The sequence below is a fragment of the Podarcis pityusensis genome (genome assembly GCF_964106645.2).
Source record: "Podarcis pityusensis genome assembly, chromosome: 16".
In the NCBI taxonomy this organism is placed as follows: domain Eukaryota; kingdom Metazoa; phylum Chordata; class Lepidosauria; order Squamata; family Lacertidae; genus Podarcis; species Podarcis pityusensis.
The window spans coordinates 10,244,233-10,264,708 of NC_138041.1; the positions used below are offsets into that span (position 1 = coordinate 10,244,233).

Here is a 20,476-nt window from a genome sequence, read left to right on the forward strand (position 1 = left end):
GAAACATAAATACAGTAAATGGACAAAAGTACAAAGATTCACAAAATGTTTAGGAGTATGTGTACCCCTGTGTACCCCCAGAAAAAACAACAACACTGGAATCTGCTGAGGTGAAAAACTTACACCAGCTCAGTCAGGAAAGCGCAAGCTCCACCAAACCGAAATTCTCTAATCCCAGTCGATCTTGGGTTTGGATTGTACTGTTAGGCAGAATCCGTCAACCTTGGCTCCCCAGAGAACACTGAACTACAGATCTCATCATCCCCAGCCAGTTCAGCCAATGGTCAAGGATGATGGGAGTTATAGTCCAATGATACCTGGGGGTGCAAGGTTGAATAGGGCTGATCTAAATCCATTAGTTGTATTTATTTCGGAAATTTGTACCCCACCTGCTGTTGTTAATGTTTTCAGAATGCCCTTAAAAACAACCTAAAACCATTGAAAACCAGTCTTGTACATTTATGTGTGTGTGTGTGTGTGTGTGTGTGTGTTTTAAAAAAAACACTTGCTGGTTTTATCAATATTTTGATAATTTTATTATGCCTACTGTTTCAAAAGTCTATTTTCATTGCTTAATTTATAATTTTACGTAAACTATATTGCTTTTAATTAAGCAGTACAGAATCTTGATAAATATTTTTTCAAGTACCTTAAGGTCCAAAGTTTTAAAGAAGTTTTGTTTCGTTTTTAAGCAGTTCTTCTGCATAGGCTATGACTGTAAGAAATGTATATATCTTGTGGTTTCTCAAGACTAACAGGGTTTTTTTGGCAAAAGGGTTTGTGGACTACAGTTCATCAAGTGTTATACTCGGAGAGGGGGAGATGAGAACAGAGAAATCTGAAGAGTGGGGTGAAAAGGTAATGAAATGGAAGAGTTAGTCTATTGCTTTTTGATGCAAAGCTCAAATAAATACAAGATAAACCGAATGACCTTTCACAACAGCAGCAATAGGAGATAACATTATTCTGCTAGCTGTGTTCCAATAATTCTTTGTAAACCACTTTGAGGGCTTTTTAAAAACCATCAAGTGGTATATAAATCTTATGAAATCAAATAAATAAATGCTTTAACAGCTACAAGGGGAGAGAGAACCCTTGTCTCAACCGAGTCCTAAACTAATATGATCGAATTTGCCGATTGGATGGAGAACACTAACTTTCAGCCTTGCAGCAGGGTATCCTGGGAGAACATTCAACACACACACCCTGATCCCACCCCCCAGATTAATAACAATTAAATGATTCAGATGAAACGCATAAGTCATTACCTGTGCAGATCAAAACGAGGCACTGCGGGAACTGCATCCCCCAAAGTCGTCAGCTGCGCCCAGGAGCCCCGAGCCAGCGTTTGAAACGGCAACCTCTCGAGAAAAAGGGTCTGAGATCATCCTGACCCCATTTCCTTTGTGAAGAAACTCAGCCTCTGCGTGGGTGGTACAGTTTGAGACCAGGTGGCTGAACGGAATAACAGTGTGGCTTCACAAGTACAGTAGTACCTCGGGTTACATACGCTTCAGGTTACACACTCCGCTAATAAAGAAATAGTGCTTCAGGTTAAGAACTTTGCTTCAGGATGAGAACAGAAATAGGGCTCTGGCGGCGCGGCAGCAGCGGGAGGCCCCATTAGCTAAAGTGGTGCTTCAGGTTAAGAACAGTTTCAGGTTAAAAACGGACCTCCGGAACGAATTAAGTACTTAACCCGAGGTACCACTGTAGTAATTTGCTGAATGTGGATTGGTTCCAGGGCTTGGACGCAGTCAGTACTGGATTTACGTATAAGCTAAACAAGCTATAGCTTAGGACCCCATTTTCTTGGGGGCCCCCCAAAAAATTAAAGGGGGGAAAACTGGATGTACATTTCCAAAATATAAGATAAAAAACAAATAAAATAAAACCTACATGCAACAACAGTGTTTTGTGTTGTGTAGGCTCCTGTGAGGTAAGTCATGGCCCCTGCCTGCTAGCCTGCTCCCTAAAATATCACTGGTTTGTTCATTTCTATATATAGGGTGCCTACATTCTGCATGGACTGGTTGCAGGACAACATGTGCAAATGGCTTTAGATACCTATTTGGTTCATAAATTACCATATAGCATATATTCAACACAAAAAAACAGTGACAATTTGATGTTGGCAAAGGACAGCTGGACATATAAAGGGCCCCATTACCTTCAGTAGCTTAGGGCCTCATCAAACCTGTATCTGGCCCCGGACACAGTGAAGGCTTTGGGTCTTGCAATTTGCTGGGCCGCATCACGGAACAGATGCCAACACTAGTTGGGGTGGGGTGGGATTCTGTCTCCCCAGTAGGGATGCGGGCGGAATGCAATTCAATTCACATCTGAAGGCAAATCTATCAAATTCACAATATCTGGAACCAGGTGAGACCTAAAACACAGCCGTCTTCCAAGATTTGCCCTTGTCGTGAATTTCGCACTGTAGTTGCGCAATGTAGTTTTTTAAAAACTAACAAATTAATGGAAATTATGGATTATTTTTTATTATTGGGTGGAATTCAAGGCTGCGCTCTTCCAATAGTTCTGCTTGCCAGATGGAACAATTCTTCCCTCTCTTATCTGTCCTGGGGTGGGGGGTTCCCTAACCCCCTTGAGGTAATTTTTTTGGGGGGGGGCACAGAGGGGAGGGCTTCCACTCATGGGCCTCATTAGGTGAATCCCACCCATTTCTATAAAATAGCGAGGATGATTTTTTCTTATTAGTCATTTTTTTATGAGAAGCAACATACCAAAAGCCAGCACCTACAGAATAAATGCTAAAACACATTCATATTGATATGAAAAGGGAGGCCTAAAACATCCTCCTCACTGAAGGAGGCCACAGATAATTTAACAGCGTGGTGGAAAAGAAGTATAGTTTTTTGTGTTTGGTTTTGTTTTGCCTGGCATCTAAAATAGATAGTTGGAATTTATCTTCATGTAAACTGCTTTTGATAGGGTGTTGTGTTTGCAATCAAGCAGTGTATAAATTTTATTAGATATGAAGTAGCTTTGAGGCTTTTGTTGTTTATGGTGGCTAACAAATAATTTACGGCAGATCCACACCATACAGTTAAAACACTTGACGTCTCCTTGCAGAGCTAAAATTCCCAGCATCTAAAAAACAACAACTGCTGTTCCCAGGATTCTTTGGAGGGAGTCATGCACTTGAAATGTGCATTTGGCGTGCCTGGCATTACCACCCATCTTTCTTTTCTCTCTCCGCTTTCTTTTCCTTTTGCAGGGAAGTATAGTCCTGGGTTAAACCACAGAGCCTAGGACTTGCCGATCAGAAGGTCAGCAGTTCAAATCCCTGCGATGGAGTGAGCTCCCGTTGCTCGGTCCCTGCTCCTGCCAGCCTAGCAGTTCAAAAGCACGTCAAAGTGCAAGTAGATAAATAGGTACCGCTCCGGCGGGAAGGTAAACGGCGTTTCCGTGTGCTGCTCTGGTTCGCCAGAAGCGGCTTAGTCATGCTGGCCACATGACCCGGAAGCTGTACGCCGGCTCCCTTGGCCAGTAAAGCGAGATGAGCGCCGCAACCCCAGAGTCGGCCACGACTGGACCTAATGGTCAGGGGTCCCTTTACCTTTACCTATAGTCCTGGGCTACATTTTGGAGTCCCTTGTTTTGCCATCCTCCTCTTGACTATTCCAGCCTTGATCTCGCTCTCCAGAAAGCACTGTGCCAAAGGTGATGGCATTTTTAAGACCTTTCCTTTACAGCCAGCTTTTACGCAAGGCAACATAGATTAACTTTGCCCTTTGTTTCGCTTTCTTCCTTGCAGGGGATGCAAAGCAAAAAGCAAGGCCTATACTTAGGAGGAAGATCCCTCAGGGAACTGACATCCTCGTCTTCTTTTTAAAGTTATACTGCTTCTTGTTTGGGTGGATGGCTTAAAATGATCAGCCCAAAGCCTTTGGGCAGTCTGCGTTTGGAAAACATGAAATGATATTTGCACAGTATTATTACTATTAACGAGGTTGCAGTGTTTAATTTATTAAGGGGTTATATTAAATTAATTTTAAAATAATTTATAGATAAACAAGGCGTACCTGATTAATTAGGCTAATCATTAGGCCAGGGTTGGGCAACTAGTGGCCGTAGGGGTGACAGAAAGAGAGGGAGGGAAAAAGGCTGGGAGAGAAGTGGCTGAAGGAGAGAAAAAGAGAGAGGAATGGCAGAAAGAGTGCTTTTCATTTAAGAAACAGACACAGTAAAATTGTCCTGGTAAAAGTTTGCCTTTTTTGCGGAAGAAGGGAAGAGGCAAAGAAAGAAAACACACCTCAGAATTTAGTATTTTTTACGTGCTAAGTTTTAGACGGCTTGTATTAAACACAACCACTTTCGTTACAGTACTCGGTAGGGCTTCTTGCAACTCTGTGTCTCTCAGGGGGTGAGAAACATTTTTGTGGGGGTTGTGGGTTGCATTCTCTTCAGTCTTTTTTTGGGTGGAGGCCATCTGTTGGGTGGGTGTGCACATTCTACTGCAATGAAATGAAAGGGTCTCTCCATGAATCTATGGAGGGTGAAAAAACTGCTTGTTATACCGTGAGTCTTCCCTCCCCCCAGGTTGATATTCCTTTCGTGAACCAAATCTACACTGCTATCTCCAACAGGCAACAAATCTAAACCAGACCAGCTTCGCTTCAGAAACAACAAGATAAAAAACCGAAGTCTTAACGGCACAATATTTCCCTGACGAAGAACCCTGTGAGGTCAGAAGGCTTGCGAAACTTTTAAAAGCAAATACTCCTTCGCGGCAGCGCTCCCTCCCATTATTCCCTCCCACCATGGGCTGGTTTGTTTCCCACCTTCTCTTCCCACCCCTTTTGTTCCCCCGCCAGCCAATCCACAGCTCCCGTGGTGTTCAAGCGTCTCTGCTCACTCCTCCTGATTGGCTCCCCGCCCCATGGCCCGTCCTCATACGATGGAGAAAGCCAATCCAGGTGGTGGCGCTGCTATGGTCTATTTTTACCAAGGGAACCGCCAACCTCTTTCGCGGTGCATTCTGGGCGTTGTAGTCCGCCAGCCGGCAAACCTTCGCTGGGTTCCTCGGGGCTCTGACAGCGCGAGTACTACAAAGCCCTGAATGCACCGCGGCGCAATAGGAATCGCTATAAGTAATGCTGCCTGCAACTCTGGCTCAGTGGCGCAGAGAAGCCTGGAGAAACAGGATCAGGTGAGAGAGCCGGCGGGGAGGGGTAGAAATCTTCCTTTCCTTCGTATTCCCTTATAATGTTATATTATAAAATCAACAGGGAGCCTAAAAAAAATACAAGTTCTTTAAGGCGCACAAGACTCCTTTGTTGATTTACCTGCAATAGACTTAGCACGGCTATCCCACTGGAAACTGCATTTATTACCCACCCGAGGGCTGCGTGTGTATTACCCAGCCTAGACGCGGGGAGAAAAGGCAAAAGGGTTCCTTAAACAGGAATGGGCGGGGTGGACTCCCGGTTTCCCTGCAAACGTGAGTGTGGTTAGGACATTGTTGACAATGCAAGTCACTAGTCCTCAAGGGGTTTTGCTATCTTACCTTCCAACACATACCTGAAATAGCGTAGTAGCAAATTCACAAGTGATAGTTAAAACCATAGCCCCTTCTAAGACAATGCAATAATAATAATAATAATAATAATAATAATAATGGATGCATTTCAATGATCAATGCAAATCTCCAGGTTTTGGCTTTCATAGGAATTTACAGTTTTTCTGTGCACATACTTGGGAAATGATTTGGAGCGCTCCAGTATATTCCTTCAGCGTGATTTAAGTTGTGCTTTTATTGAAGTTCCATTGTACGTAACAGAACGTGTACGCCCTTCTCTTGAAACAGAAGCATCATGTTCTCCGTGTTCCTAAATGCTTAACTTTCACCCCCAAGCACCCTCTCCTGCTTCGTGGAGCCCTTTTGGCTCCCTGGTATGGTCCAGAGCTTAGGGCGAGGAAACAAGATGAAAGGTGACTCAAGCATAATGTGGAGGAAAACTCCGGCAATCAAACACTCATTCCGGTGGAATGCAATCAAACACTCATTGCTGAGCCTACCTAGTGGCAGTGAAGGTGGCAAAAAAGTCATACTTTGCTGCCTCCGTTGCATCCTCATTGTGCCATCCAACAGAGCTTTTTCCAGGTGTGGAGGCTTTTACAACCTGGCCTGAAGGAAGTGGCAAAACTGATCATAGCTCGCTGTGGCTTCTTTGCAAAGAATTTTGAGGATAAAATTGCTTGCATCCACTGGGATTTTGACTCTGCTGTTACAGCAGATGAATCTCGAGGGGTGTCCAGAGCACTGTCTCGTCCTGTTGTGTTAGATGAGTTTAAGTTAGTAAAACTCAAGGATGTCGGCGATGTGCTTGGATCGGTCAGCTGAGGTGATTAATGCCTCCTTATGAGATGGGTGGTCCCTGCCTGCTTAAGTACATGGCGATGAAGCCACTCCTTTCAGGAAACCCTCTCTGGATAAAGAAAATCTAAGTAACTACAAGCAAGTTGCCAATCTCCCCTTATTGAGCAAGGTTTTGAGTGGGTTGTCGTGGACCAGATCCAGGGGCTCTTCAAGGAAACAAATTTTCTAGATCCGTTTCAGTCGGGGTTCAGGCCAGGGCTTTAGAGGTGTCACGGTCCAGTTCACGGGCGATCGAAGTCCTAGCAAGGGAACGTCAGGACCGGGGGCAAGATGGTGGGGTGGGAGCAGGAACGGGGGTCCAGAAGCCAGGAGTCAGGAAGCCAAGGGTCCGAGGGTCAGGAAGCAAGGAGTCCAGAAGTCAAGGGTCCGAGGGTCAAGAAGCAGGGAGTCAAGAGAGCCTGTATGGTGTAGTGGTTAAGAGTGGTAGACTCGTAATCTGGTGAACCGGGTTCGTGTCTCCACTCCTCCACATGCAGCTGCTGGGTGACCATGGGCTAGTCACACTTCTTTCAAGTCTCTCAGCCCCACTCACCTCAGTGTTTGTTGTGGGGGAGGAAGGGAAAGGAGATTGTGAGCCGCTTTGAGACTCCTTCGGATAGTGATAAAGCGGGATATCAAATCCAAACTCTTCTTCAAGAAGCCAAGGTTCAAGGATCAGGAAGCAAGAAGCCAAACGCAGCGAGGCAGGAAGCGTGTTGCTGTGGCAAAGAGCCGAAGGGAAATGCTGACCTTATATCCCTTCCCGGCTCTTGCCACCAGATGCTGTGAGTTACCAATCGGACTCACCTGTGGGGCTGCGCCTTGCCTCTCCAGAACAAACTTAGGAAGGCCCCAGTCCTGCAAAGTCCTATTGGTCACAGGGCCTGGCTCCTGCACGCACTCCTGACAAGAGGAGGGTAGCACCACTTTGTGGTGGTTCCTGTCCTACTTGGATAGTCGTTTCCAGAGGGTGATTTTGGGGGGTGCTCTTCAGTCCTGTGGAGCCATCAATGTGCGGTTCCTTAGGGTTCAGTTTTATCCCCTTATGCTGTTTAACATCTACATGAAAACGCTGAGCGGAGTTATCCAGAGTTTTGGACTATGTTGTCGGCAATATGCTAATGGCTCTGCTTCTCGTATGCATCTGCGGTTGTTGCAGTGGGTGTACTAGACCGTTGTCATACCTTGGTAATGGGATGGATGAGATTCTCTCTGAAGAAGCGAGCGCGTAGCTTGGGCGTACTTCTGGATCCTTTGCTGTCACTTGAGGCTCAGGTGGTCTCAGTGGCACACAGTGCCTATCCTCAGCTTTGGCTGGTGGCCCATCTGTGCCCCTATCTGGACAGGGGTAGCCTAACTTCTGCCATCTGTGCTCTGGATATCCTCTAGGTTAGATTACTGTGATGTGTTACATATAGGGGTGCCTCTGAAGAGAGTTCAGCTGGTGCAGAATTCGGCAGCCAGGTTGCTAATTGAAGCAAGACAGTTTGAGCATATTACTTTCATTCTGGCCCAACTGCCTTGGCTGCTAATTAGTTTCTGGGCTGAATTCAAAGCGCTTGTTTTGATCAATAAAGCCTTAAGCTGTTCAGAATCACTATACCTCGAGGACTGCCTTTCCCCATGCAAACCAACCTGGACTCTGCGGTAATCATGAGAGACCCTTCATCGAGTGCCTCCTCCATGAGAGGTACGGAGGGTGGCAACATGAGAACAGGGCCTTTTCTGCAGTGGCTCCCCTTTTGTGGACTGCTCTCCCCAGGGAGTCTTGCCTGGCTCCTTCATTACATATCTTTAGGTGCCAGACGAAAACATTCCTCTGTAACTAGGCCTTTGCCTGATTAATATTCTATGCCCTTTTAAATATGTTTGGGGGGGTTATTGGTTTGTTTTGGTTTTATTACATGTATTTTTGTGTTCTCATTTTGTATTTTTATGTTGTGAACCGACCTGTGCTCTTCGGATGAAGGGTAGTATACAAATTTAATAAATAATAGCAACAATAACTTAGGAGCATGCAGGGGCTAAAAAGTTCCCTGATCAAGCTGGTTGGATGGATGCTGGAAATTGAGATTCTGGTGCAGAAATAGTATTGGGTCTTTGACGCACCCCCGTGACCTGAACCACCACAGTGCTGTGTATCTGTAAAATTAAAATTCATTGTTCCGTCCATGTTTTGGCTCAACCCAGTACTTCGCAGCCTTCCCAGAAGGTTTCCCATCAGGGAGGGTAGCCTGAGACCAAAAGTGACTCCCTACCCCTGTATTAGAGCAAATGAATGGAATGGGGGAAGAAGACTCTCTTAGGAGGGAGCAGAATGGAGCCAGGACCTCCTGGGTCGGGTTCTTGCTTAGAACTCCCAAAAAAAGTTCACCCCACGTTGTGCAATTGCCTTGGGTGTAGGCTGCCTTCTGTTGCTCTAGAGATTTATGCCAGTTTCCTTGTGTGTAGACATATCACAATGTGTGTGGGTGCCTTGCCTTGTGTAATTCCATGGCCGTGCGCTTCTCTTTTCCAGATAGAAGAATGAGCCAGAATGGAGTGGAGGCGGCGGCGGCGGCCACAGACAAGGACCAGTTTGTGGGGTTCTTCCCCCAAGTTGTGAAGGATCTGACGGAAGATGACCTCCACAACGCGGAGGTGTCTGATGCTGTCGCCAGGCTGAAGCAGGTGACGGCGTGAGCTTGATTGGAAAGGCTTTTAATGGAAACTTGAAGCTGGTGGTTGCCAACATGGTGCTCGTGGGCACAGCGGCCTTCTTCAGGTCTTCCTCTGCTTGTCCACAAAGCCTCTGAGCCCCCAACTCTCTGCCCCCTTGGTCATGAGATATAGAGGGTCATCACCTTTCTTCCTTGAGAAAAACAGATGAAGAAGGAAGCTGGGAGAGTGATGTTCTTTCCCACTTGCTCTTTGGGCTCTATGGGCTTTTTGTTCAACTTCATCCAACTTCGTCATCCATTAGAAAAAGTAAAGTGTGTGTGTGTGTGTGTGTGTGTGTGTGTGTGTGTGTTGTGTGTATGTTCTTTCTGGGAGAGGGACCAGAAGGGGGCTATCTAGGGCAGACACCCAAAAACCCAAATATATCTTTTGTGATCCCTGACTGGTTGGGACATGATGATCTAAGACAGGCATTCAGGCCTATAAAGGTTAGTGACCCTGCCTTAAGCTGTGGTTCTGTATATTTGGGGCAGTTTCATCTCCCTAAGGCATGTGCCTTATCTAAAGGGCAAATTGTGCTGTTCTTCTGTCTCATTTATTACATTCATTTTCTTCCCTGTTCCATTTGTTTACATTTGGCTCCCAGGCACATCCAGGCTTCAGCAAGGTGGTGACTTCATGGCGCTTGGGGCCTATCCTGTCTTTCTGCCTCAGAGTGGTTTCACTTTTCCCAGGGAACTCTGGGAGTTGTAACTCTGTTAGGGGATTAAGGGTCTGCTCTCGGCACCCTTAACAGACTACATCTCCCAGAGTTCTTTGGGGGAAATCGTGGCTGTTTAAAGTGGTATCATTGTGCTTTAAATGTGTGGGGGAAAGCAAGTAAGGGAGGATGTGCCGGCTGCGGATAAAATGGTGCAAAGTGTGGAAAAAGTGGACATAGAAAATATTTTCTCGTCATAGAAGTCAGGAGCCATTCAGTGAAGCCAAATGTTGGAAGATTCAGGACAGACAAAAAGGAGGACTTCACAAGGCTTTTGATTAAGCTATGGAATCCGCTTCTATGATACATTAGCGATGGCTGTTAAATGGGATTAGGCAAATAAGCCTGTCAGTGATTGTGAGCCATTACGTCTATATATTATTTCCAGCATTGGAAGTGGTGTGCCTCTGAATGTCTGTTGAAATCGTAAGTAGGGAGTTGTTGCTGTTAGCAATTGTGTGTGCAATGTATGTGTGCAATGGATATTGTTTCACAACCTAATAGCAAATCCTCGTACAGCAGTATTTCCCAAACGTGGGTCTCCAGCTGCTTTCGGACTACAATTCCCATCATCCCTGACCACTGGTCTTGCTAGCTAGGGATGATGGGCAGTCCAAAAACAGCTGCAGACCCAAGTTTGGGAAACACTGCTTTACAGGGTGGGAGGACTACAACTTCTGGTCATTGGCCGTTCTGGCTGGGACTGATGGGAGCTGGAGTCAACATCTGGAGGGCCACGGGTATTCCCCATCCCTGCTTTTAGGTAAAAGTAAAGGGACCCCTGACAGTTAGGTCCAGTCGTGCACAACTCGGGTTGCAGCACTCATCTCGCTTTATTGGCCAAGGGAGCCGGCATACAGCTTCCAGGTCATGTGGCCAGCATGACTAAGCCGCTTCTGGAGAACCAGAGCAGCGCACGGAAACGCCGTTTACCTTCCCGCTGGAGTGGTACCTATTTATCTACTTTCACTTTGACGTACTTTCGAACTGCTAGGTTGGCAGGAGCAGGGACCGAGCAACAGGAGCTTACCCCGTCGCGGGGATTTGAACCGCAGACCACCTGATCGGCAAGTCCTAGGCTCTGTGGTTTAACCCACAGCACCACCCGCTTTACACCTCACTTAATATGTGATCCCTGACTGGTTGGGACATGACTGGTCTAAGATGGAGGCAAGAACCGGTGTCCCACCAGATGTTACTGAACTACCACGTCTGCCATCTCTGACCACTGGCCATGCCTGCTAATGGGGCTGATGGGAGTTGCAGGGCCACAGGTTCTTCCATCTCTGTTCCGGAGCCTCCTTTCAGTAGCAAAAAGCTTCCTCTATCCTGGAGTCTGTAACTATGGGGGTGAGTGTCCCCGCAACTGTCATCCCTCCCTGTTCCCTTGCAGGTCGTGGAATACAATGCCGTCGGGGGAAAATATAACCGGGGCCTGACGGTGGTGGCTGCTTTCCGGGAGCTGGCTGCACCAGAGCAACAGGATCCGAAAAGTTTCCAACGTGCTCTAGCTGTCGGATGGTGCATTGAACTGGTGGGTGTTTTGTACACATTATCCCTGTTATCTGGTGATGTGGAAATAAAAGGGTGTTTCCCCAGGCTTGCCATATCTGGCCGGGTTTATGTCTAATCTCATTTTGTGTGGATGTGACACCCATGCTTGAGAAATACAATTTGTGCTTGTTCTGAGATGAGCAGACCTACTAGTCACAGTGGCAGTACTCTGCTTCCTGATCTTGGAGGAAGCATGCTTTTGAAATGGCTGGGAATTGCAGGTTGGGATAATTCCCCTTGCACTCTGGTTCTGCCTTTGGGCTTCCCATAGGCATGTGATTGGCTGCAGTGACTACTGGACTACATCGCCAGCTGTAGCAGGGCTCTTGTTACCTTCTTTTGTGTCAAATTTTCATTAGACTTTAAAATCTTTACATAGAAATTCCAGATTTCAAATTTGTTACACATTTCTCTCTAAACATTGAGTTCCTGCCTTTCCCTCCATGCTATTCTTAGTCCTGTCCCATTTCCAGACTGCATTCTAATAAACATTTTGCCTAAGGCATAGCCTTCCATATCATAGACTATCATTTTTCTACCACTGCTCATATTTCAAATCCTGCTCGCGATTCCATCTGATTATGGTATATTTTCAGATATTCCAAAAAGGGCTTCCATTCTGTCATGAATATTCTGTCATGTTGGCTTCTTATTTTTGCTGTTAGTGCCGCCAGTTCTGCATAGTCCATTAGCTTTAAAATCCATTCTTTCCTTGGTGTTTTCTCTTCTTTTCAGTTCTGTGCATACAAGATTCAAGCTGCTGTTGTTGCATACATAAATAAGTTAATCCTCTTTTTGGGGGTCTCTGACCCTATTATCCCTAAAAGAAAGGCCTCAGGTTTTGGGGAATTACCAGTTTAGACTTTTTAAAAAAAATATTCATTTCATTGTGTATCATTTCCCCCAAACCTTTGGCTTTTTACACATCCACTACATTTGAAAAAAACATTCCCTCATTGTTATCTGGCCTTTATCTTCCCATATATAGGAAGGCCTGCCATTTCTCAAGCTGCAAGACCGTGGCAACCACCTTACCACAATCTTGCAGCTTGAGAAATGGCCAACTGACCGGCCCAAGTGAGCTGTTTAAAAAGCATGAGGGGAGGCTCTGAGGTGCCTCCCTCCTCTTTTAAACCTGCCTTTCACACAGCAATTTAGCAGAGTCTGTGTGAAGCGTCTTCCTTTGTTGAACATGCCTTTAAAGGGGGTGGGGCTCCAGGCGAGCTATGGGGGAGGAATGGGGCGATAGGTGAGGAATAAAGGGAGGGGGTTGGGCAGGTATGGAAGATGGGCAAAGGGGTATCTAGTGCTGGCTAGGGGAGCGAGCCGGTGTGACAAACCCTAGTATTACAGTATGCAATAATAATATGGGGGTGGTATCCGGTTTGATTTCAGCTGCAGGCCTTTTTCCTGGTGGCAGACGACATCATGGACTATTCGGAGACCCGCCGGGGCCATCCCTGTTGGTACAAAAAGGTAGGGACGATGGTTTCTAGGGATTGCCTGACCTCTGTGGCACATGGGGCGGCCATTACAATGAAGGGAACAGCGACCTGTGGCCCTCTGGATGCTGTCAAGACTCCAACTCCCATCAGCCCCAGCGAGTGTGGTCATCAAGGATGATGGGATTTGCTGTTCATCAACATCTGGAGGGTTGTAGGCTCCCTATCCTAAGGAGGATGTCCAGTTTCCAGGATCCAGCCTGAAATCTCTCATTGGCCAGGCAGCTTGTGAATTGGGTGGTTTATCTGGATCCTGGTCTTCTGGTTCTGTTGAGTCTGTGTACAAGATGGTAGGTTCCTTGCCAACCTGGTCCACCAGATGTTATTGGATCCCAGCTCCTATTAGCTCCAGCCAGTGTGGCCAGTGGCAAGGGATGACAGTTGTAATCCAACAATGTCTGGAGGGCACTAGGTTGTGCGAGAGCAGCTCTGGGTGACAGTGATTGAATGTCCTGAGCGCTGGGGAATGGGGTCCACATTGCCTGCTTTCATTTATAGGTGCAGGGGCTTAAGCCCCTGGACGTGACACCTTCTCATCTAGGAGTCTTCTGGTTGCAGCCAATGTTGGTCCTACTCTCAGAGTAAGGTAAAGGGACCCCTGACCAGTGGCGTAGCGTGGGGGGTGCAGGGGGGGCCGGCCGCACCCAGCGCAACATCTGGGGGTTAGGGTTAGGGGGCGCAAATCCACAGGTTAGGGGGCGCAAATTACTTGCCTTGCCCCGGGTGCTGACAACCCACGCTACGCCACTGCCCCTGACCATTAGGTCCAGTCATAACCGACTCTGGGGTTGCGGCCCTCATCTCGCTTTATTGGCCAAGGGAGCCGGCGTACAGCTTCCGGGTCATGTGGCCAGCATGACTAAGCCGCTTCTGGAGAACCAGAGCAGCGCACGGAAACGGCGTTTACCTTCCCGCCGGAGCGGTAACTATTTATCTACTTGCACTTTGACGTGCTTTCGAACTGCTAGGTTGGCAGGAGCAGGGACCGAGCAATGGGAGCTCACCCCGTCACGGGGATTTGAACCGCCGACCTTCTGATCGGCAAGTCCTAGGCTCTGTGGTTTAACCCACAGCGCCACCTGCGTCCCTCTCAGAACACAACCATTTAAATTAATAAGCATGACTCTTCACTTCTTCAGTGTGTCTGCTCCACGTAGAACTTAGTTGGATCCCAACCCTTTCCCTTCATCTCATATTTGCCAGGATTTTGAAGATAGAAAACGAGTAACACTTTTCTTTATTGCATCAAGCCCCACGTCTTCGCTGTTGCCTATTGTTGTCTGTCTGCTGTGCTCATTCACTCTGTGCTGTTGATTATGATCAGCATTTTAAATGCAAATATCATTGATGCAAGGAAATAACAGAGACACAACACAAAAGGGAAACGGGACTATGAGGGAAGGTGAGAAAAGCAAGCTTAATTACTTGGCTACAGAGGAATGTAGGACTTAGTGCTAGTCCTACTCTGAATAGACCCATTGAAATGAATGGTCATGGCCAGCTTACGTCCATTCATTTCAATGGGACTATACTGAATAAAAGTTAGCTGGGTGCAGCCCAGAGATCTTGTAGTGAATGGGGAGGAGGGAATCTAGAGGAGCTAAAAGTTGCTAGCCTTTCGGCAAAACTGATGGAGAGGCCTTACGGCTCCCTCTCTTAAAACCTGATAGAATATCCTCCACTCATTATTTTTTTAGATGCCATTTTGGTGGAGAGATAACTAGCTACCACCAGCCGTTCAAAAACATATATTATTAGATCCAGTACAGTATGTGTGAATCGCCAGGCTGACCATCGCGTGCCACTTTAGTGCACATAAATGCGCAATCAGGTGGGTGTGTACTGGCGTGTTGTTAAACTGTGGAACTCCCTGCCACAGGAAGGCCACCAACTTGGACACCTGTAAAAGAGGATTGGGCAAATTCACAGCGGATAATGGCTGCCAGCGGTGATGGCTGCGCTCTGCCTCAGAGGCAGTAATGCTTCTGAATATCAGCAGCCGGAAACCGCGGGAGGAAAGAGCGCTGTTGTGGCTGGATCCTGCATGAGAACATGATGCTAGGCTAGATGGCCATTGGCCTGATCCTGCAGGCTCTTCTTACATTTTTAAAGGTAAAGGGACCCCTGACCATTAGGTCCAGTCGTGACCGACTCTGGGGTTGCGGCGCTCATCTCGCTTTACTGGCCGAGGGAGCCGGCGTACAGCTTCAGGGTCATGTGGCCAGCATGACTAAGCCGCTTCTGGCAAACCAGAGCAGTGCACAGAAATGCCATTTACCTTCCCGCCAGAGCAGTACCTATTTATCTACTTGCACTTCGTGCTTTCGAACTGCTAGGTTGGCAGGAGCAGGGACCGAGCAACGGGAGCTCACCCCGTCGTGGGGATTCGAACCGCCGACCTTCTGATCGCCAAGTCCTAGGCTCTGTGGTTTAACCCAACAGCACCACCCGCGTCCCATGCTTACATTTTTAGATGGGTTATAATCCATTCCCCTCTCAGGGTCAAAACTTCTACAGACTCCTAAGTAATTAACGCCACAATCCTATGCCAGTCCCCTCAGAAGTAAATTCCACTGAGTCCAATGGAGCTTACTCCCAGGTAAGCATCCTAGGACTGCAGCCTCGACGGTGAGCTGGAGTGTGTGCCTAGTCACTAATGTATTGAACTGTTTTTCCTTTCTTTCTGTCTCCCAGGAAGGAATCGGCCTGGATGCCGTGAACGACGCTTTCTTGCTGGAGTCCACCATCTACCGCCTGCTGAAGCGATACTGCCGGGGTCAGCCGTACTACCTGAACTTGCTGGAACTGTTTCTCGAGGTGGGTTTAGGCCCTGCCGTGACAGGCTATTGTCGTTTCAACACTGTCGTTTTTCAACACTGTCTATATGCTGGGGACGGGGCCGAAGCCTTTGCCCCTGATGGAAGGTCCTTCTGTTGCCACGGAAACTGATTCCGCTTCATGGAGGGGAGGAGGGAATTTGCGGGCTTGAGTGTGGCGGAGGCCATTTTGACCTGCAGAGAATATACTCCCTGACCAAAAGGAAGACTGCACACACCCCCATTGCTTTTTCACGGCACTCCCTGTTCCCACATCCACAGAAAGGTCTGAGGGAGCGCTTGTTGCAGATTTAATCAGCAGGAAAATATTTTCTCGCTCTTTTATTTTAAACCCATCTTTGGGGATAGCATAAGCTTTTTTTAAAAAAAATTCTACCCCACCACCCTTCCATTTTATCCCCACAACATAACCTTGTTATGTTGCTTAGGCTTGACAGGCCGAAGGTCACCCTATGAACTGCATGGCTGGTTGGGGAATTGTGCCCTGGTCCTAACCTCACCCTTTGACCATTATAGCAGCCATAATAGTAATAATAATAATAATAATTTGTTATTTGTACCCCGCCCATCTGGCTGGGTTTCCCCAGCCACTCTGGGTGGCTTCCACAGAGACCAAAAATACAATAAAATGTCACACATTAAAAACTTCCCTGAACGGGGCTGCCTTAATATGTCTTCTGAATGTCAGGTAGTTGTTTATCTCTTTGACATCTGCAGGGAGGGTTTTCCATAGGGTGGGCACCACTACCGAGAAGGCCCTCTGTCTGGTTCCCTGTAACCTCACTTCTCACAATGAGGGAACCGCCAGAAGGTCCTCGGTGCTGGATCTCAGTGTCCGGGCTGAACGATGGGGGTGGAGACACTCCTTCAGGTATATGGCTAATGGAGAAAGCACCCTTGTGAGAGAAGTACACTGGAGGGCCTGCCCTGGGGCCCAGAACTCCTCAAAGAAGCCCTGAGCCCCCTCTTCTGCAGTTTACTTTTGCAAACCTTGCACTGCTTTCAAAAAAACAGCCCTTTCCCCCCAAACATGGCAGCACATGCTTTCTCACTCTGCTTTCAAAGGTTAATCTTGAAGACTAGAATCTTTCCCCTTCACCAAGTTGGGAAATCTCGATCACATCCTCTACTACTGCCATTAGTTGAGAAGCTGTGTCCTTTGGGTAGGAAAATAACATCAGTGCCGTCTCTTTATTCCTTTAATTAACATATATCTAAGTTGCGCTTTGGTGAGGGAGGTCTGTGAAGATGTAGCAGACGACCCTGATCGGGCTTGTTTTTTAAAAATGAGACACTTTGCAACATTTCTTCATAGGAATAGCAGGGAGCTGATAGTTTATCAATCTTAATTTTCTGCTCTTATCCTGTTTCTGCTCTCCCCACCCCCCAGACATCATACCAGACTGAACTGGGGCAAGCCCTGGATCTTATCACTGCTCCCCCATCTAAGGTGGATCTGAACCGCTTCACAGAACAGAGGTGAGAAGCTATTGAGATGACAAGGAAATAGTATTGGACTCGGCCCAGAAAAAAAGTGGCGCAATGATGGTTATTGATAATTAAATCTACAAAAAGAACATCCATTGTTGGTCCTATTCAGAGTTGGCTCATTGCTATTAATGGACATGACCTAGCTTGGATATATTAATTTCTGTGGCTCTGTTCTGAGTGTATAACTTACTTGAACACAACCTGACCCTTTTTTATAATAAAGGGAAGCTGTGAGGTTTTGTTGTTGCTGAGGGTTGGCAAAGGGGGTGCTGGGTAGACAGAATTGGTGTGCATACCTGTCAACTTTTCCCTTTTCTTGTGAGGAATCCTATTCGGAATAAGGGAATTTCCCTTAAAAAAAAGGGGAACGTTGACAGCTATGCTGGTGAGCGATGCAAGCAGGAGTTGCAGCCCCTAGTGTGTTGCATATCTTTGATTCAAAGCTGGAAACCTTTCAAGTCATGACCGGCTCTAACCTTGAACTGCGGGTGCCCTTCTCTGGCAGGTACAAAACGATTGTCAAATACAAGACGGCCTTCTACTCATTCTACCTCCCAGTGGCGGCTGCAATGTACATGGTGAGTGAATGGACTTTTGCAATATCAATGTTGCTTGGCAGGGAGGGAGGGAGGGTGTGGCAAAAACAAGTTTTCCTGGGGCTGGAGAGCTGAAGGGCAAGCATGTTCAGGCTTCTGCCCTTAGCTAGGAGTCCTAGGGTCTCTGGCTCCCAGGAATAGCAAGGCCAGGGGGCCGCCAACCTAGCCCCATCCATCAGCCAGAGAAAGACTTTCCTCCTCCCTGCTAGCAAGAACGCTCAGCTCATAGCTGTCAACTTACAGATTTGAAAATAAGGGACCAGCAGCCTCGAAAATAAGGGCTCAGCAGCTAAAATAAGGGATTTTCAGAGCACAGGTATGTTCGACTTCTGAGCCCCTCCGAGCCAAAGGCAGAAAGCCCTGTCAGCAGCCAAACGAAGCCTCAAGCGGTGGTTCCCACAGCGCAGCAACCCGGCAAAGGGGATGCAGCAAGGAAAACCACCGTCACCTCTCCGCTGGGAAACGCTGAGCAAAGGCGAGTCCCTAGGCAACGCGGCCGATTTGATCGGCACAAGGCATGCAAGCTCCACCCCCCAGTCATTCTTAGACTCCTTATTGGGTGAGCAACGCAGCCAAGCAACACAGTTGGAGCCTCCCTCCTCCCTGGCCGGCAGGGAGGGAGGGAGAGGAGCTGCTTCCTTTGAAACCCGGGAAATTTAAGGGACATCAATAAGGGACAGCAGCGGGACACGGCGCTGGGATAAGGGACTTTCCCGCCAAATAAGGGACGGTTGACAGCTATGGCTCAGCTCCAACTGCTAGTTTCCCCGGAAGCAACAGAAGCGGACACTCAGATCCCAGCCCATAAGCCAGAGGGCAAAGGGCCCTTTGAGGTTGCATTCCCTCCCTCCCAGGAAGAGCAGCAAGGGGGAAGAACAGCCTGGCCCTAGAGCTATCAACCACTACTCAAACAAAAACACCTGCAAGGAAAGGTCAGCCTGCCCTGAACTGGATATAACTGCCCTCATATAGCTATAGTAATAATAATAATAATAATAATAATAATAATAATAATAATAATTTATTATTTATACACCACCCACCTGACTGGGTCTCCCCAGCCACTCTGGGCGGCTTCCATCCAAATATCAAAAACAATACAGCGTCAGGACATTAAAAACTTTCATAAACAGAGCCGCCTTCAGGTGTCTTTTAAAAGTAAAATAGCTGTTTATTGCCTTGACATCTGGTGGGAGGGCGTTCCACAGGGCAGGCGCCACTACCGAGAAGGCCCTCTGTCTGGTTCCATGAAACCTCACTTATCGCAGCGAGGGAACCGCCAGAAGGCCCTCGGTGCTGGATCTCAGTATCCGGGCTGGATGATGGGAGTGGAGACGCTCCTTTGTTCTGTTCTTGGAATAACTCCTTCCTCTACCTTTCCCCTCGACTTCCCTTTTTCCCTTGTGCGCCGTGTGCTTTAATTTGTAACACTGAGAGCTGGGCCCCACTCCCTCAGTCTCTCTCCCTCATTTTCATTTTTAATTGGTGTGAGCCGCTCAGGCAATTGTCTGCAAAAATGCAGTGAGAATAAATAAAAAAAAAGAAGGGTTTGCGGGGACCCAAGTTGTCATTTGGTTCCCACTCCTAAAGGGGAGAATGTATGCATTTGGAATCTTTTATTTGAATCTTTGAGCAAGTCATTCTCTTGGGTAAATCTGTTTAACAATAGTGTGTATTCATTGAGCCACACAGCTGCACACAAAACAACATTATATATATATATTTTTAAAAAAACAAATATGGTAATCAAATAACAAAGCAAATTTTTTAAAAAATCTAAGAAGCCTCCGGCCATCAAATAGGTTATTTATTCATAGGTTGTTGGATCCCAAATGCTTGCGGAAGCAAAGCTGTCTTTGCCAAAGTACTAAAAAGGATGGAGAAAGGGCAGCCTTAATAGAAGAACAAATCTTGTAAGCTTACTGCAGACAGTGGGAAGGCCCCTGTCCTGCACTGACCCCTCCAACAGAAGAAATGAGGAGCAAGGCCTTCAAAAGTAGCCTTGATGTGCCTGGGTGTTTTTTACAGAAGGAAATACTAATGACTCTAGCCTCCCTGCCCCCAGAGAATTCTGGTAAATGTAGTTTTCATGAGAGCTCTGGTAATGGCTTCCCAGGAGAAATGGCTCCCAACATAACTTTTTAATGTTTTGTCTGTCTTCTCTTCTCCAGGCTGGCATAGACAGTGAAGAGGAACATGCTCATGCGAGGACCATCCTATTACAGATGGGGGAGTTCTTCCAGATCCAGGTGTGTTTTTCTTCTCTTACTTATGGAGATCTCTGTCCACATCTACAACGTCCTGTATACCTGAAGGAGCGTCTCCACCCCCATCATTCAGTCGATGGCCTTCTGGTGGTTCCCTCACCACGAGAAGTGAAGTTACAGGGAACCAGGCAGAGGGCCTTCTCGGTAGTGGCACCTGCCCTGTGGAACGCCCTCCCATCAGATGTCAAGGAAATAAACAACTATCTTACTTTTAAAGACAGTTTAAAGGCAGACCCGTTTAGGGAAGTTTTTAATGTTTAATGCTGTATTGTGTTTTTAATACAGTGGTATCTCTGGATGTGAATGGGATCCATTCCGGAGCCCCGTTCACATCCTGAAGCGAACGTAAGACATGACTGCGCATCTGCAGGCCGCGTTTCACTGCTTCCGCGCATGCGTGTTCGTCATTTTGAGCGTCTGCACATG

At 47.2% G+C, this 20,476-nt stretch overlaps 2 protein-coding genes across 7 annotated transcripts in view; one reads left to right on the top strand and one right to left on the bottom strand.

The window, feature by feature from the left end:
* Positions 1–4,710, bottom strand: part of LOC308465031 (uncharacterized protein) — a 19,679-nt gene extending 14,969 nt beyond the window's left edge. For 4 of the 5 annotated variants that reach the window (XM_080984838.1, XM_080984836.1, XM_080984837.1 and 1 more), the window contains exon 1: positions 1,269–2,164. In XM_080984838.1, coding sequence (XP_080840964.1) covers positions 1,269–1,305 — 37 coding nt within the window. In that variant the 5' untranslated portion in view covers positions 1,306–2,164. Of the gene's footprint in view, positions 1–1,268; positions 2,165–3,589 lie in introns of those variants that run through there. The other variant, XM_080984835.1, reaches the window with a different exon arrangement.
* Positions 2,310–20,476, top strand: part of FDPS (farnesyl diphosphate synthase) — a 26,819-nt gene continuing 8,652 nt past the window's right edge. Inside the window, exons 1-8 of one of the 2 annotated variants that reach the window (XM_080984776.1) lie at positions 2,310–2,382; positions 8,904–9,055; positions 11,197–11,337; positions 12,753–12,833; positions 15,554–15,676; positions 17,087–17,175; positions 17,693–17,765; positions 19,955–20,032. In XM_080984776.1, coding sequence (XP_080840902.1) covers positions 2,325–2,382; positions 8,904–9,055; positions 11,197–11,337; positions 12,753–12,833; positions 15,554–15,676; positions 17,087–17,175; positions 17,693–17,765; positions 19,955–20,032 — 795 coding nt within the window. In that variant the 5' untranslated portion in view covers positions 2,310–2,324. Of the gene's footprint in view, positions 2,383–5,019; positions 5,177–8,903; positions 9,056–11,196; positions 11,338–12,752; positions 12,834–15,553; positions 15,677–17,086; positions 17,176–17,692; positions 17,766–19,954; positions 20,033–20,476 lie in introns of those variants that run through there. The other variant, XM_080984777.1, reaches the window with a different exon arrangement.